This window comes from Heteronotia binoei, chromosome 10, assembly GCF_032191835.1.
Source record: "Heteronotia binoei isolate CCM8104 ecotype False Entrance Well chromosome 10, APGP_CSIRO_Hbin_v1, whole genome shotgun sequence".
Taxonomy (NCBI): Eukaryota; Metazoa; Chordata; class Lepidosauria; order Squamata; family Gekkonidae; genus Heteronotia; species Heteronotia binoei.
This window is the reverse complement of record NC_083232.1, coordinates 73,636,321-73,655,000: the sequence shown is the minus strand read 5'-3', so window position 1 is coordinate 73,655,000 and position 18,680 is coordinate 73,636,321. Positions and strand designations below refer to the sequence as shown.

General features: G+C 40.4%; 1 protein-coding gene across 1 annotated transcript in view; it reads left to right on the top strand.

Annotated features, from left to right (window-relative positions):
- Positions 1–18,680, top strand: part of ULK4 (unc-51 like kinase 4) — a 297,265-nt gene that overhangs the window by 38,057 nt on the left and 240,528 nt on the right. The window contains exon 19 of the mRNA XM_060247507.1: positions 8,466–8,549. Coding sequence (XP_060103490.1) covers positions 8,466–8,549 — 84 coding nt within the window. The remainder of the gene's footprint in view (positions 1–8,465; positions 8,550–18,680) is intronic.

Sequence of the window (18,680 nt, the reverse complement as noted above, 5' to 3'; positions counted from 1 at the left end):
GGAGGGAAAGGTAAGAGTATGGGTGCTGCCTGAAGGGAAAAAAGAAATAGTGTGGGGGTGGTGATATGGGGGAAATGAGATGCTGCTCATAAGTCCTTTAAGATTTTCTTCTTTGCAACTGGTCCCCGCCTAGCAACTGGCACTGTGCAACTGGGCCATAGTTTTCCCATGTAGAGGCTGCCAGGAGTTGAGAAGGAAGGAAAACTGAATACCAATGGGGAGGAAATAAAGGTATATCCCTGGATGAGAAGGAGACAGAAAAAGAGACGAGGCTATGGGAGCCTTAGGGTTCCCAAAATCCACTAGTAATCCCCGGGCCGAAGGAGGTCCATTTGAAGTCAACCAGGGATAGGGCCTTTTCAATTACAGCCCCCTGCTGGTGGAAAATCCAAAACGATAAAAAGAACACCTGTAGTTTTTAAAAATGGATGCCCTCAGTGGCTGTTGCTAGGAAACCACAACAGTTTCACCAGCATTCCAGGCATAGTTTCTTGCAGAAAAATACAGGGAGAGAGGGAAGAGCCATTTCCTAGGGTATTTTGAATTTTGAAGAGGACTGATCGGAGCCAGGCCTAATTGCAACCACCAGACAACTTGGTACCACGATCTTGCATTACTTACCTAGTCCTGGCTCCTTACTGCTGTTCAGTGGTTACAGCTTCTGACTAGGATATGGGAGTCCCAGGTTCTGTGGAAGCTCACTAGGTGAACTTGGACCAGTCACCTACTTTCAGTCTAACATTTTTCACAGGGTTGTTGTGAGGATAAAAAGAATGATGGTTCCCCTGTGGAGAAAAGTGGGATATAAATGAAGTAAATATACGTAGTTGCTGATAGGAGGCAGATAAAAGGTAGGTTAGTGAGTGACTGAGAAGGGGAGAATGAAATAGGGAAAGGGGAGAGGATATGGGAGTTGCAAGGAGGAAGGAACAAGGACATAGTGTGGGGAGGATAATATAGGGGAAAGTGAGGTGCCCCCTGCAAGTCCTTGCAGGTTCTCTAGCATGCAAGTAGACTTGGCTCAGCAGCCAGCACCATATAACTGGGCTGTAGTTTTTCCAGGTAGAGACTGCCAGAAAGGGGAAAGGAGAAGGGCAAGCTGTAGATGGGGAGGCAGATAAAAGTAACTTAGCTGTTGGGAAGGAAGCAGGGAAATGGGAGATGCTTTCAGGAAATAGAAGAGAAAATAGTTCAGGAGGAATATTTATTTATTTATTTATTTATTTATTTATTTATTTATTTATTACTTTGCATTTATATCCCGCCCTCTCCGCAAGCGGACTCAGGGCGGCTTACAGTATCATAAAAACAATCAATTCCATAAAACATATAAAACCATAATACATTTATCAGTTTAAAACTATTACGCTATCTCAATCCAGTCTGGCGGTATTGGGTTCTGACTATGACCACCAGCTTCTGTAGGATGTCCGGTGGCAGCCCATTTTCAGTCAACCAGAAAAGCCTGTCTAAACAGTTCGGTCTTACGGGCCCTGCGGAACGTCGACAAATCCCGCAGGGCCCTTATAGCTTCTGGGAGGGTGTTCCAGAGTTCTGGTGCTGCCACCGAGAAGGCCCTAGATCTTGTTGCGCATAGCCTGGCTTCTTTTGGGCCAGGAAAAAATGAGATACCTCCTGCAAGTCATTGTGGGTCCCTTGTATATTCCAACTCTCGACCTGGTCAACTCTGAGGATACTTAAATCCTGAGACTGGAGCCATGAATGGACAAGACAATTCTTCCTACAAACCTGAAAAGTATCCCTTTTGTAGAAAAATATGAAATGTTAAAAAAAACAAAACCTGAAGCTTTAAGAAACAGATGCTGTCTGTGGTTGTTGCTAGGCGGCCAATCATTCCAGGTTTGGTTTGGTTTCTGTCAGGAAAGGATGAGGGGAACAAGGTCTTTTGCTGGGTTATTTGACATTTGAGGGAGGACTTTTCATGGCCAGGCCTAGCATGAACCACTGGGTGACTTTCTACCATGTGACTTGCATGACTCACCCAGGCCCAGCTGCTTTCTGTTGTTCAGTGATGGCTAGCTTGCAAAAAACAATGTGGTGTAATGGTTAAGAGTTTCAGACTAGTACCTTAAATGTCTGTTTTGCTTTGGCAACTCCCTGGGTGACCTTGAATCAGTTGCACATTTTCAGCATAGTTTTCCTCACAGGCAATGGCAGGTCCGCCCTTCATAACATGAAGATACATTCAAGTGGACTGATGGTCTTCTCTAACACCTGGATGCAGCTAGACCTGCAGCGGAAGGGCTGAGCTGGACCATTCAAATGCCATGCAACCTGGGGGAGGCAGCACCCAGTCAATTGGTTAGGCAGGCTTCCTCTTTTTTTCTCCCTTTCTACTTTGTGAGGGTGGGGCAGGGTGCCTCTTTCTCTCTCTTTCTTTTGGGTGGTGGGGCAATGGTGGACTGTGAGCAAGACTGTTTTCCATGGGTTTTCACTCCCAGTCTGCATGAATGAATGGAAATGGAAATGAAGTAAATAAATAATAAATGTAACTGAAGATGGGGTGGGTGGGAAAAGTTAGGTTGGTGGGTGAATGGGAAGGAGAGAAGGAAGCAGGAAAAGGTGAAGGTATGAGGATTGTCAGGAGGGAGGAAAGAGTAGGGAGTGTGTACAGTTTGATACAGAGAAAATGATGTGCCACTCACATGTCTTTGTAGGTTCCCCCCTGTGCAGCTGTGTCCAGTCTTGGTGAACGGCACCATATACCAGGGTTTTAGTTTTCCCAGATAGAGGCTGCCAGGGGTAGAGGAAGGGAAACTAAAGACTGGCTTGAGGAAGGGGGGGGGTGCGATAAAAATAGATGGTTTGGTGTGTAAGCAGGCAAGAAGGAAGCAGCAAAAGGAAGAGCTATGGGGGCTTTAAGGGAAGGAAAAGAGGAAATAGTAGGGGAAGGAGAATGAAATAACCTCTCCAAGTCCTTGTGGTTTCTACTTGTAATTTTATAATGCTATCGTACTATCCCTTGTTATAATAAGGAAGATAAATTTTAAATGTATTCTTAAATGCAGTATTTTCAATAGGATATCTTCAAAACCTAAGGAAGGCCATCTTTTCAGTTCATTGAACCATATTCTCTGAAATATGAAGAGATTTAGTAGATAAAATATCCAAAGATGTCTCCTGTTGTAAGGGCTGCAAATGCCATTCTTTTCCCCAAAATTACTAAAAAGTTATTTCTGTGTATTTTTTTCTTAAATTGTGTGATATAATGTGGGATTGAAACTGTCACGCCCCTCCTGCACACCTGGGGACACACTGCCTTCCACTGTGTTGACTTGTCTTCTGGGATGGAGAGGAGAAGAGGGGATTAGGTTCGCCCAAGTCTTCCTTCTCCCAGCTGGAGTGTCAGCTGTCATGCTACAAGCACTTTCTGGCTGTGGGTATTTGAGACTTCTTTTATCCCCTCCACCTCCTGGCTTGATCCCACCCCTCTGTTTACTCCAATGGCTGGGCCCCTGCACATCTGCTCAGGGTTCCCTCAGTTGACCTTGGTCTTGTTCCTCCTAACCCTTTGTCTACTTTTCCTTGGTGTGTGGTGTGCCTGCACCCTTGACTGTGGCTTTCTGTTCATCTGTGGTGTGGCCTCCTGCAGTTGTGTTGTGCTGTCATCTCTGGAGAGTGACAAGCCCTTGGCATGGGTGGGCTATGCCCCTGGCTTCCTGTTGTCCTAACTGGCCTTTGCTTGAGTCCCTGTCACCAGGCTTGTTGGGTCCTCCACCCCTCACACTGCCCCTGCTTCCAGTCATATCCTCAGTACTAGGGATGTGCATTCGGTTCGGCCGAACCGTATTTACAGCCGAATCAGCACTGCCGTATTTACAGCCGAATCAGCCGAAACATGAGTGGTGGACTAAGGGCCTTTATTAGAGGGGGCATTGACACTCTTCCACAGGCAGAAAATGATCTTGAATTTCTGCCTACAGCTATGTTGCAATGAGATGTATCAAGTACAGGGAATAAATTTCAAGTACTATCTCCTTGATGGGTTGTTGGATTATTTAAAGTAAAGTTATGATCATAGTGCTTCTTCTTTGTTAATGAAGATGAATTTTATTTGGGATAACATGATAGAAAAAAACTTGCCATTCATCAGGACCATCTCCTAAGGCACAGAATATCTTACTGGAATTAGTAAAAATGCAGATTTCAAAGAAAATCTTCTTAACATGTTCTTTTTAAAGAAAAGAGAATACTTTGTGGGGGGATGATCTTGAGAAAGCAGTGGAGATGGATAAGGTAGGGGTGAGGCTTGAAGTATGCCAGAGGGAGGATTGGGGAGGAAAGAAATACAAGTTGTGTGTGGAGTAATTAAAGATGGAACAAAGACAGTTTTATGACAGTAGCTGTGAAATTAGAGAAGATACAGGAGAAGATAATGGAATTCACGCCTTGCAGCTTTCGTTGTCTGGGTTTCAGCACTTGAAGGCTAGGCACTAAATAAGGTGCAATAAATTACTTGGCTTTAGATGAGAGTGTGGCTGTTTTGCTTGAAAGAAGCCCTCTGTTTCTCATCAGTGTCAAATGACTGATAAATCCCAAACACCTTCTAAGTCCTCTGCTTCATGTACATTTGTCTAATTGTGGGGGTATTAAAATAATTTTGATCCAGTATTTTAAGTTTCTTCTATATACACTTTTAACTGGTCCCTAATATTTCTTTAGGTGCTTTCTCAGAACAACAAAAGAGATTATATATGTAGCAATAGAAAAGAATGTTGTCAATAGACCTGTTTGATTTTTTTGTTTCTAATGAGAAATTATTTTCTGTAGATACAATTGGGTTCAGTGTGGAAATAAAAACTAAAGAGATATGTATGCTTTCCTGGAAACACATGCATATTTTACTATATTAGTTTTTTATCTAGTTCCTAAAATCACTTGCTGAGGGCATTAAGCCAGAATAATCAAGCCAGAAGCATAAACATTAGTCCATTTCAGTAGAAGTTACTCTTGCTATACTCAGAACTGTTCACCTCTCTAGCTCTGAATTTGTGTCTATAAAAAAATCTACAAATAGAAAATATTGATAATACAAATTGGCTTCTGAATTCAAGACACATACTACTTATGTTTTAGTTTAGATTTTTATTACACAAAGGAGCATCATCGTCACATCAATGGTATGCGATGTACAGAGTTACTCCATTCTGGGTAACTGAAGTTTGTAGACTGCTATATCTGTCAGTTTTAAACGTTACATGCTTTAGCTTTTTCATTTTTTGCTGTTGTTGAAATGTAAATCCTGTGTAGAGCTGGCCAAGTGGTTCTGTTCTGAGAAGGAACTGTTTGCTTCTACCCACAAGATCACTGCCTTTTAAATTTTACTGATGGTAACACAGGAGTAACCCTATTGCAATTGCTCTCATGTTGCTAAAGGTAACAATACCAGACTTTGCTGTGAACAGGGCCGACCCTCCCACAAGGCAAACTAGGTGGGAGGGTGGGTTTGCAAAATTGGGTTCCTCACCTCCCCTCCCGGTTCCCCAAGCAAGAACCTAGTTTGTCTTTCTCCCCTGCCGCTACCACCCACCCCTCCATTCCCTTCCCTCCCTTCGCCTCCCCCCCGGTGACTCCATGCCTCCCCCCTCCCCACCACATCCTCACGCTCCCCCGTGCCTCCCCACCGCGCCTCCTCCTCCTCCCTCCAGACCTTTTCCCACTCCCCAGTACAAATTTCAGAGCCGGAACCGGCTCTAGCGCTGCGTTCCAGCTCTCTAAAGCACCCCCTCCCCAGTCAAACACTCAAAACGCAGCTAAAACCACGCCGCCGGTCCGGGACGCGTTCACTGTCCCTCAGGAAGAGCGTCCTGAAAGGGCGACCCCCACTGCCACTGACTCCTCCCCTCCCCACTTCCTGGATGGGAGAGGAGTCAGTGGCAGTAGGGGTCGCCCTTTCAGGACACTCTTCCTGAGAGACAGTGAGTGCTCCCCGGCCCCAAGGCGCAGTTTTAGCCACGATTCCAGTGTTCGACCGGGGGAGGGCTTTAGAGAGCTGGAATGCAGCGCTAGAGCCGGTTTCAGCGTTGAAATTGGCACCGGGGGGCAGGAAAGGGTCCAGAGGGAGGGAGGAGGCGCGGCAAGGAGGCACTGAGCTGGAGGGGGGAGGCACGGGGGTGCCAGGCAGCGAGTCTGCCTAGGGCGCCATGGGGCATCGAGCCACCCCGGCTGTAAATCAAATATTAACACTATTTATCTTATTTAATTTTAAGTGTGAATTTTGTTGTTCAGTCACACAGTCGAGTCCGACTGTTTGCGACCCCATGGACAAAGTCACGACAGGCCCTCCTGTCTTCCAGCATCCTTTGATCTGGCAATGGTACTTCACGCAACGGTCACCTCGAGACTGGATTACTGTAACGCCCTCTACATGGGGCTGCCTCTGTACCGAACCCGGAAGCTGCAGCTGGTGCAGAATGCAGCGGCTAGACTGTTGCTGGGGCTTCCTAAATGGGAGCACATACAGCCTGGACTGCGCGAGCTGCACTGGCTGCCAGTTATATATCGGGTTCGTTACAAAGTGCTGGTCATTACCTTTAAAGCCCTATATGGTCGAGGACCTGTCTACCTTAGGGACCGTCTCTCCCCATACGAACCCCAGAGAGCACTGAGGTCAGCCGGGAAAAACTTGTTGACCACCCCCGGACCGAGAGAGGTGAAGCTGCAAAGCACCCGTAACCGGGCCTTCTCCTCTGTAGCCCCGAGCCTATGGAACCAACTTCCAGAGGAAATGCGGGCCCTGCAGGACCTTGAACAGTTCCGCAGGGCCTGCAAGACCTTCCTCTTTCGACTGGCTTTCGCTGACGTAGAAAGAAATTGCCAATGATAACCGCCATCCTAAAAGAACAGTAGTATTAGCACTTTTATTAACTTAATTAACTAATTTTTAAACCTAATCAGAATTTTAATGCTTAAATGTAATTTTGTGTTTTTTGCTTTCTTTGTATAATTGAAATTTGTATGATGTTGTTAGCCACCCTGAGCCTGCTCTGGCGGGGAGGGCGGGATACAAATAAATACTATTATCTATCTATCTATCTATCTATCTATCTATCTATCTATCTATCTATCTATCTATCTATCTATCTATCTATCTATCTATCTATCTATCTATCTATCTATCTATCTATCTATCTTTGACGATACATCAGTAATGCTGTCCTGATCAATGGGATTATCTATTTACTGATTTTGTTATGTCAGTTGTATTTTATGCCAGTAACATTATGCTGGCAACATTCCATATTCAGAAGTCTACTCAAATGTAACAGAATAAGAGGGAAGACACTTATGATTATGGAGTAGCCACGAAGAGTGTTTTGTGTGATCTTGCTCATGTTGATTTTCCATGTAGATAAATTATTCAAAAGATGTTTTTGGAGAATCTTGGTGCTCAAGAGGAAGAAATTATCCATTAGGTAGCTGTTTGAAGATTTTGCAGTCAAACCTTGTTTGCACAGACTGGAAAGATGGGCATAAATTACCCCTAACAACTTTTCTGCTGAAGAGGCAAATCTCCATTTAATACATTAGATGAAATTATCAGTCTGGTGTAGTGGTTAAGTGTACAGACTCTAATTGGGAGAACCAGGTTTGATTCCCCATGCCTCCACAGGCAGTTCTCACAGAGCTGTTCTCTGAGAACTCTCTCAGCACCACCTACCTCACAAAGTGTCTGTTATGGGAAGAGGAAGGGAAGGAGATTGTAATTCACACTGAAACTCCAAGTGAATGGAGGGGCATAAATCCAATCTCCTCCTCCCCTCCCCCAATAGTAATCAGTTAATTTCAGTCATGCTGTTTGGTAAAAATATCATAATCCTTCCCTTTTTAGTCTTAGAATAAATCAAAATGAAGTAGTCCTTATTGAAAGCTAGAAAGTAATTTGGAGAATACATTTAAAGGAAATCAAGTGAGATCTTGTTTTATGGTACTGTTTATTTATTTATTTTTAAATTATGGAGAAATTTGATAACACTCATATATGTAATTTTTCCTTTTCATTTTGTAAAACTCTTAAGAATCTGATTTATTACCATGCTGTAAATGAGAAAATATGCTAGTAATCTGCCTTGAGCATCTGACATGGCAGGAGAGAAATATAAAATATTATAATCTGTTAAGGAGATACTCAACCATCACTATATTTTAAAAAGTCATGATGCATTTCAGCCCTGTTCAGTTTGCTGTTCTCAATTTTCATTTGAAAAATATGCTGTCCCTTAAAAAAATTGAGAGTACTGATGCTATGTTGTGACTAATATGTACACAGAAGTTACATTTTTAGCAAAGTCAATTTAGTAATGACATTTAGCATGACATCAAAGTCATCATTTTCCAAAGCAAGTAATATCAATTGTGTATTTTCAAATTATAATTTTTACAGTAAAGACTTTACATAATTTGTGGTATCTGTTTCATTTCTGGTCCTTCCACTTCCTTTACAGGAAGGGAAAAAAGAACACTCCAGAGAGAACTGGGTCCTTCCTTCAGCTGCTTACACTGTACTAATGAGGTGCCTTCGGGAAGGGGTAAGGCTCTTTTGTTGTTCTCAATAGAATCTCTCAATTGTAATAACCCTTTAGGCATTGTGAGAGGATTGTAGCCTGCAGCAGTGTGGTGCTTTATCAACCAAGGATTGCTCCTGAATTTAAATAATCATAAGACCATGACCCATCGAAGAACAAAGGGCAAAAAATAAAGTGTTTCTTTCTTTATGCTCAGCATTTATAAATTACTGGTTTTGATTTAGAAATAAAATTTGCTTGGTTAATATAATATTCAGGTTACAGAATTCTTAAAGGAATCCTGACAACTAATACAATTCCTGTCATAGCATGCATTTGTAAAATCCTCCTTTTTTGTAATTATTAGTTACCATCTCATAAGTGAATTATATTTGGGGACTCTGAAATGGTAAATAATTTTTGGTGTTTTTTTTTTTCTTGTCTCTGTTTCTTTTGGGGGTGATTTCCGTTATTCAGAAGCCAGCCATGTGAATTTCTTGTTTAATAAAATGGCAATGTGTGGATTAGCACCACATAGAAAGATGGATTTACTATTTACCTGAGGCCAGTTTGACTTTTTTGATGCCTAAGGCAAAGCTGAAGGCTGAAAACATATCTTATAAGTTGAGGGGGGAATATCAAGCAAACACTTTATGCATTACCCATTTTTAATAAATGAAAGATAATTTTAAATAGATAACTCTTTGAATGAATGATACTCAAAACAGAATGCAAAAATAGAACACCTCCCCCCACCCCGAGGATCTAGTAATGATTCAGTGTTTTCATTCATGCCTTGAATGACAGAGTCTTCATATGGGAAAGCAGACATTCAAGAAATTAAATCAGGAAAAATAGTTTGGTTCAAGCATCAATGAAAAGGATCTGGTCAATAGCAATGGTTTCAAAAGTTTCTTTGATTTTGATTTAATGTTGGAGTTAGGGGTAGATTTTTTTAAAAAATTATGTGATGACAGTGATACATGTAATTGTTTGTGATTTATGCTTGCCCAAACCCTTTCTTGCAACACACAATAACTGCATTTAGCTTCAAGGAAAAGATGTAGCTCAGCAGCGTACCCCCGCCTCCTTCCTCCTCTTCCTTTCCCATTTGCCTCCCTCGCCGCCATGGCCGCTGCTAGTCCCCTCTGAGCTATTCCCACCCCCTCTGGCTTACTGCTAGCCCCCTCTGGCCTGCTGATGCCCCTCACGCCCCTGCCAACACTGTGGTGCTCTGCTCACTCGTCTCAGCTCCCCCTGTCCCGCTCACCGCGAGTAAAACTAAGACCTGCTGGCTCCTCGTAGCCCATGCATGTGTGTTTTGTTAAGAGACTATTAACAAAATGGCGCAGGCGCAGGCTGCGAGGAGCTGGCAGGCCTTAGTTTTACTCGCAGCGAGCGGGGCGGAGGGGAGAGTTAAGCAGAGCGTGGCTGCAGCGGCAGGCTGGGGAGCGGTGGGCCGGAGGGGGTTAGTGGGCGGAGGAGAGGAAGGCAAACTAAGTGCTTGCCTGGGGCACCGGAGGGGAGGAGAGCCCAATTTGCCGCCTCCCACCTCCCAGTGCCCTAGGCAACTGCCTAGTTTGCTTAGTGGGTGAGCCGGCCCTGCTTAGCAGGCACTTGTATATACAGTCCAGGGTTTTTTTTGTGGTTAAACAATTTTATTTGGTAATATTTGGTAATTATATCCAATACTAATAAAATAATAATAAACACTTACTGCCTTCCCCATACATTATACTTTCCCCTTCTCTCCTCCCCCCAAATCTTGACTTCCGCTGGTACCAATTGCCTAAAATTCTAATAACAAAAGGTATCTTTAACTTTAAAAAAATCTTAATAAGAAGGGAAAAAAGAAAATATATATGTACATTTTACAAAGAAATAAAAAGAACACCCATTTTTTATACTTTATAAAGTCCCACCCAGTTATTATAGTTCATCTTCTTTCTTCTTCTAAAAACCTAAGTGGTATTCTCAAAAATCACCCAATGTCCTTTTACTTTCCATTCTTTTTCTATATATCTTCTGAACTTGTCCCAATCCATTTTAAATCCCTCTAAATCATAGTCTTTCAAGATTCTTGTAAGTTTATCCATTTCACTCCATGACATAACTTTTACAATCCATTCCCATTTTTCTAGTATTTTATCTTGCTTCCATAACTTTGCATATAATGTCCTAGCAGCTGAAAGCAAGTACCAAATTACAGTTCTATCTTCTTTTGGAAATTTCTCCATTTGTAATCCCAATAGGAAAGTCTCTGGAGTTCTCTTAAATTCATATCCCAAGATCTAGAAATTTCTTGTTGAATCATTTGCCAAAACTGTTTTGCTCTTTCACAACTCCACCACATATAGTAGAAAGAACCTTCATGCTTTGTACATTTCCAGCATCTATCTGGCATCTTATTGTTCATTTTTGCTAACTTTTTAGGAGTCGTATACCGCCTGTACATCATTTTATAACAGTTTTCTTTGATACTATAACATGTTGAAATTTTCATAGAGTTCTTCCGCAAGTATTCCCATGTTTCCATCTATATTTCTTTATTAACATTGATTGCCCATTTTATCATTTGAGATTTCACTACTTCAGTAGACCATTTCAGTAGTAGTTTATATATTTTTGAAATCAACTTTTCATTATCTGCAAGCAGAACCTTTTCCAATTCGATTTGCTCTTTTCTTATTCCTTCACTTTTAATGTCGCTTTCCACCAGATTTTTAATTTGTTGAATTTGAAACCAATTATATTTATTACTTAATTCTTCCATCTTTAGTTCGATTTTACCACCTTGACTTTTCAGTATTTGACCATATGATAGCAACTTTCCTTCACCTTCAGCATATATTTTTATTACTTCTGTTGGCACTATCCACAGCAGCTTTCTCTCATCTCCATATTTTTTATACTTTTCCCATGTATTTAACGGATTTCTCCTTATATAATGGTGCGAGAAAAAGCCATCCATTTTATTTTTACCATAATACATATATGCGTGCTACCCAAATTTGTTTCCGTGTCCTTCTAATGCTAAAAGTTTTTTAATTAATAGAGTTATCCATTCTTTTATCCACACCAAGCACACCGCCTCACGGTATAGTTTTAAGTCTGGTAGTTGAAATCCACCTCTTTCTTTGGCATCTGTTAACACTTTCATTTTAATTCTTGGTTTCTTCCCAGCCCACACAAATTCTGAAATTTTCCTTTTGCCATTTAATAAATTGTTTATTATCCTTCACAATCGGGATTGTTTGAAACAAATACATTATTCCGGTAGAATATTCATTTTTATTGCGGCTATTCTTCCCAATAACGACAAATTAAGTCTATTCCATTTTAACATACCTTCTTCCATTTTATGCCATAACTTTTCATAATTATTTTTATATAAGTCAATATTTTTCATTGTAATTTCCACACCTAGATATTTTACTTTAGTCGTAACTTCACACTCAGTTAAGCTCTAATTCTTTCTGTTTTCAGTTCTCATATTTTTACACGAAATTTTTGATTTCTCTTGGTTTATATAAAATCTAGCCAGTTTTCCATATTCTTGTATTTTACTTAAGAGCAGTGGCGTTACTTTTAATGGGTTTTCGTTTATGAACATAACATCGTCAGCAAATGCTCTATATGTATAGGAAAATTCCTTCAATTTCAGTCCCTCTATCTCTCTATCCTCTTGTATTTGCATCAGCAAAATTTCTAAAGTCATTATGAACAACAACGGAGATAGAGGGCAACCTAGTCTTGTTCCTTTGCTGATCATCATATACTCCGCTAAATCTGTATTTTTTTTTATTATTGTTTAATAGTTTATTAAATCTGTATTAACACAAAGTCTTGCCCATTGTTCAGTGTATACTGCTCTTACCATTCTGATAAAATTCTCTCCCAATCTCAATTTCTCCATCACCGCAAACATAAAGTCCCAATTTAAATTATCAAAAGCTTTCTCTGCATCCGCAAAGAATAGCGCCACTTCTTTTTCAGAATGTCTTTCATAGTATTCTACAATATTTACAACAGTTCTAATATTGTCCGTTATTTGTCTCCTTGGAAGAAATCCTGCTTGCTCTTCTTTAATAAACTTCATCAAAAATTGTTTAAGTCTTTCTGCTAGTATTCTCGTATATATTTTATACTCCATGTTTAACAATGAGATTGGTCTTTAATTTTTTACATCTGTGACATCTCTATCTTCTTTTGGAATCAAAGAAATCACTGCTTCTTTCCACGTCTTCGGCACCTTCCCTTCCATTCTTACAATGTTCATCAATTTGTGCAGCTTGGGTATCAACCCTTCTCTGAGGACTTTATAAAATTTTACTGTAAATCCATCTGGACCAGGTGCTTTTCCCATTTTCATTACATTTATTGCTGCTTCAATTTCCATTTTTTCTATCGCATCATTTGTTACTTTTTCCATCTTTTCTGTCAATGGAGCCACATTAATTATTTGCAAATATACCTCCAACTTTTCTTTACTTATTTTCGATTTTTTAAACAATTTGGCGTAATATTTTAAAAATTCCCTTTTTATTCCTTTCTGATCTACAATTTCTTTTCCGCCAACCTTTATTTTACTTATAATTTTAGCTTCTCTCTCTGTTTTTCAATTGCCAAGCCAAATATTTACCAGGTTTAGTTGCTCTTTCGAAAGATTTCTGTTGCAGTCTTTTCAGGTTCCACTCTACTTCTTTATTCAACAAATGTCCCAGTTGTGTCTGCAACATTGTGATCTCCCTAATAATTTTCTTCTTCCTGGGTCATTTTCTTAGTTCCATTTCTTTTTTCTTTATTTCATTTTGAATGTCTAGCATTTGTTTTTCTTTTGTTTTGTTGTCTTTATTATTCAATGTAATTAAAATACCTCTCATCACTGCTTTATATGCATCACATACCGTTTGAAATTCCATGTCCTCAGTTTCATTTATTTGAAAAAAAAAAAGCTTTAGTTTCTTTTTCTAGAGATATCCCTATTTCTTTGTTTTGTAGTAAATCTTCATTTAACCTTCTCCTTCTGGTTTTTTTAATCGACTTAGTTGACCACATTAATGGGTTGTGGTCTGCTCTTACTTTAGGAAGAATCTCTATGTTTTTAGTTATAAAGTCTTTTGTACACCATATCATATCAATTCTTGAAAAAGTGTTATGTCTTGCTGAGAAAAAGGTATAGTCCCGTACCTCAGAATTGAACTTCCTCCATAAATCCTCCGTTTTCTTGTTTAACTAATTCAAAAAAAGATTTTGGCAGTTTCCCTTCCTTATTATTTTTTTTCTCCCCGATCTATCCAATGTATTTTAATTGTACCATAAAAGTCTCCCATTAACATAATTTGATCATATGACACTTGATCAAGCTGTTGCATTATTTCTTTTAAAAAAGAGTCTTTTGCACCATTTGGTGCATATAGTCCCAGCAGCAGTGGGTTTTTTTGTATTTAATATTACTTCCACTGCTAAATATCTCCCATCATTATCTTAAAAAATTTCTTTTGGCTCCAATTCCTGTTTAATATAGAAAAGTACACCTCTCTTTTTTTGTTTAGCCAATGAATAAAATTCCAGACCCAATTGCTTATTCCATAAAAATTTATAATCCATTTGTTTAATATGAACTTCTTGTAAACAAATTATGTTGCATTTTTGTTTTGTAATCCATTGAAATGTTGCTTTTCTTTTTTGAGGTGAATTTAGTCCATTTACATTCCAAGATAATAATTTGTAATCCATTGTGTTTTCTTCTTTAAGCTGTGTTGCCATATTCTTTATGTTCTTCTAAAAATCTTCTCAGTTCTTGTACACTTGTAATTGTAATCCTTCTGCCTTGAGTTCAAAACTCAAACCTTCAGGTAGAATCCATCTATACCTTATATCATTATCCCGTAATTTTCCTGTTAATTTTTTGTTGGCTTTTCTATCAGTCAGTACTTTCCTTGGCAGCTCTCTCATAATCCTCACTACGTTGCCTTCCACCACGAAGTTCTTTTCAAAGCTTTTAGCTATAATTCTTCCTACTGTATCCCGTGTCACAAATTTTACTACCACGTCTCTTGGTAATTTATTTTTATTAGTATAGAGAGAATTGACTCTATACACATAGTCATATTGGTATTTTGATGTTTCTAAGTCATCTTCCAGAAAATCCACAATAATTTTTATTATATAATCCTTCAGATCTTTTTCATTCTCAGGTACTCCTCTTAGATGTACCAGGTTTTCCATCAGCTTACAGTCCTGCAATACAGCTTTCTCTTGCACACTTTTAAAGGTGGAATCATATTCTATTACTTTTTTCTCCACACCATCCACTTTTTTTGATGTTACCACAGTTTCATTTTTAAGATCTTCAAATTTTTTCTCTAAAGCTACTGTACTAGCTTCAATGTCCTTTTTGATTTCTTTCTTAAGTTCCTTCATTCCTTTCATCAGCCTTGCTTCCATAGCCTCTAACTGCTCCTGCATCTTTTCCATTGAAACGGCCCTTGTACGTATTGTCTTGTGATCTGACATTAAAAAATACTCGAAAACTTGGTCTCAGCAAATTGAAAACTATATATCAGATTTAAAAGAGCAAGACTTGCTCTTTCCAATGAGCCTAAAATCGCTACTCCTGGGGCACCCCAAGCCGAGATATTAATATTTCAATTTTATAAAAAATCAAAAATGGCGTTCGACTTTTCTTACCCCTTTTTTCAAAAATGTTTCTTCCTTTTCAGGCCTTTATAGTTGCTTTCAACAGTACTGTCCAATAGTGTTAACTTTATAATGTCTAAATATGCCAATTCCACCAATTTTTGAAGTCCCACTTTAAAATAATATTTTATTTTGCCCTTCCTTTAATGGCTGCCGATGTTTTTCTATGGTTTTTCAGTCCTCAAGTAGACTGGCTGACTTGCAATTTGACCTTCTTCCAATGGTTACTTCCTGTTTTACTTGCCTCCAAATCCCATTCTCACTGGTAATCAAATCACGCGATGATACAAAACGTCACTTCCTATGGAATTATACTGACCAGCAATGCTGTGACGATGGGGGTGTTTTTCAGAAACCTCAAGTATTCAAAACATTCTTGTTTTTTTCACTTGTAAACACTGTTCTTTAATTTTAAATAGTCCCAAATTCACCCCTCCTCTTCTTTATATAAGCATGATATAGTCTTTTTGCCACCTTCTAGTTATATTTGTAAATCCTTATTTTAGTCCGAGAGTGAAAGATAAAAAATCAATACCTTCAGCAGCAGTTATCCAAGTGGACACTGTCCTAGTTATAATCCAGATGTTAAGTGTAGTATAGAGGTGCTGGATCCTGGTGAGTTTAAGTCAGTTTAATGACTCTGGAGACCCTCTGCAGATGATGTAATGCACTCGTCGCAGGAGATCCTTCAAAGCTTCAAAGGAGCCCCCTCCGGAGCTCCCTTTCTGCCAAAGTAAATCTCCTCCAAGTTTTCCAAGTGTGTCTTGGACTATTCTCTAGATGAGAAAAGTAGGTAGTAGGTGTTGAATTGCCTTCTCTACCCCCACACAGAGGTTCCAGCTGCCTTATGAGAAGCAGTTCAGCTCTCTATTTTCCAGCCCCCGGAAGACTACACAGCTCAGGCTTTGATCTTTCAAATACAGGGTTGGATCCAGGCTAAAACTTCCACTAATATACATTCTGTGTTAATTTCCCCTAATTCTCTATTCTGCTGTAGACCTCAGTTTGCCTCTCCAACAGTTCCCCTAACCCCTGGAGCAGCATTTTTAGGAGGTCAGTGGCCTGCAGTGGGGGAGGAAGGGAGGAAAGTTCTGTTCCACTGGCAGATGTGTCTTGTGTGACTAGAAAGTTAATCTGTATCCAACCCACAGTCGTTCCAGGACATTAAAAAGTCTAATTATGTAAGAATAATTTTTAAAAATAATGTATTCACTCAGATGTTCACTTTTAAAACACATAGGTAAAAATTAAAGCGTCATTACGGCAAAGGCCACTTTGTGGTCATTCATCATTGAAATTTCCAACTCGTGGTCATCAGTAGATGCAACAGGGAAAGCCGGCTAATTAAAGATTATACTGCTTCAAGAGGCAGACAACTGTGGGTTGCCATGGAAATCTTTTTTTAAAAACTTGGAAGAATTAAGGGCAGACCTGTGTGAGGTTTTCCTCAAGAATGTTCACCTGCAGGTAGCTGCATGTGAGTTAAATTGTGGTGTAATGATTTTGGGCCCCCTATCATTGATAGCCCCGTGGCGCAGAGTGGTAAAGCTGCAGTACTTCAGTCGGAGCCCTCTGCTCACGAGTCACGACCTGAGTTCGATTCCAGTGGAAGCTGGTTCAAGTAGCCAACTCGAGGTTGACTCAGCCTTCCATCCTTCTGAGGTCGGTAAAATGAGTACCCAGCTTGCTGGGGGCGGGGGGAAGTGTAATGACCGGGGAAGGCAATGGCAAACCACTCCATAAAAAGGTCTGCCGTGAAAACGTGAAAGCAGCAACACCCCAGAGTCGGAAACGACTGGTGCTTGCACAGGGGACCTTTCCTTTCCTTATCATTGATACATGTTTTGACCTCTGGGTGCCTAGAGTCCAGGTCAAGAGGCCTTTTATTCTACGTTGTAACTCAGACCTGGGTCCTGGAGATTCAGTGTTTATGTAAGTTAGATAAGGATTGGTATGTGACCTTGGCAAACTGGGATCAGCTGTGGTGGGTGCCAGGCAGAGAGAGCCTCCTTAATTAAGAAAGAACATTCCACACTCCTCCACTTACACCTGCTGGCATGGCCTTGGGTCAGCCATAGCTCTGGCAGAGGTTGTCCTTGAAAGGGCAGCTGCTGTGAGAGTCCTGTCAGCCCCACCCACCTCACAGGGTGTCTGTTGTGGGGGAGGGAGATAAAGGAGATTGTGAGCCGCTCTGAGACTCTTGAGTGGAGGGCGGACTATAAATCCAATGTCTTCTAAATCCAATGTCACACACTGAATGGGTGGGACTATTCTAAATCACTCCTTGATTAGAGAGTGATCTCATCATCCCAGGTGAGGATTGATTGCAAGGGCCCCCGGCAATTAATTGGACCTGGCTATAAAGTATAGCTATGCCAAGCCCAATTTGAGTCTGACTCCTCTCATGCTTCCTTCACATACCTGCATGTTGTTATGCTGTTAGACTGATCTATTCAGAACTATGGTGGTATCTTCTGTAACTTTGGTGTGCCTAGCTGAACTTTAAGAACCTATGGCCCTGCCTGACTGAAGTTGACTGTGACTGGGTAACAATGCCAAGTGTCAGCAAGACCGGTTAAGCATAGTCTGTTACTTTCATTTCTTCCTAATAACTTTAATTTTTAATTTTTCTTTGCACACACAATACAATAACAAAGTGTTAACACAATTGCTCTATGGTATTAACCTGGGCATTTCGGCTAAAAAACTGAAGGCTCTCGAGAAAGTGCAATCTAAATTTCTTCGTAACGTTCTGCAGCTTCCACCAGGTGTGTCAAATGCCCTTTTGCGTTTAGAAACTGGGCAAATGAGAATTGAGGCCAGAATTATGTTATCTTCGGCATATCAATGGCTAAGGATCCATAAAAACAAAAAAGGCCTCTTCCCTTTAATAACTCAAGACCCCTATAGGCCAAGGTGGCTGCAATTGGTCAGAAGCAACTTAGAAAGTATAGGATTCTCACTTGAAAACCTCTTGGCGCAGAGCTATGCCAAAGCAAAAAGTATTATCAAACAAAGAATCTGCGATATAGAGAGACAAAGGGATCTAGAACAGGCCCCCTCTTTTTTAGCATCTACTGAGACCAAATATGTTACGAGGACGGCCAAGTACTTTTTTTATTTGGAAGTACCAGCCCACAGAAGAGCCTTTACGTTGGCTCGATGCGCAGCCATGCCCTCAAAGGTGCTAGAAGGGAAATATAGAAAAGTCCCGTATGAAGACCGACGCTGTTCTTGTGCTATGGGAGAGGTGGAGTCGATGACTCATATGTTTTTTCGATGCCCTTTCCACCAAGTACAAAGGGATAGGTTTGTTTCCCCGTTTGTAGTTAAACCAATGGCAGATGCGGACGAGGCATGTTTGGAGAAACTTTTGGTGGATGCAAGTCCAACTATCTCTAGACAGCCAAATTTTGCCATTATCTTGTGAAGTTCCATACTAAGAAACAAGAA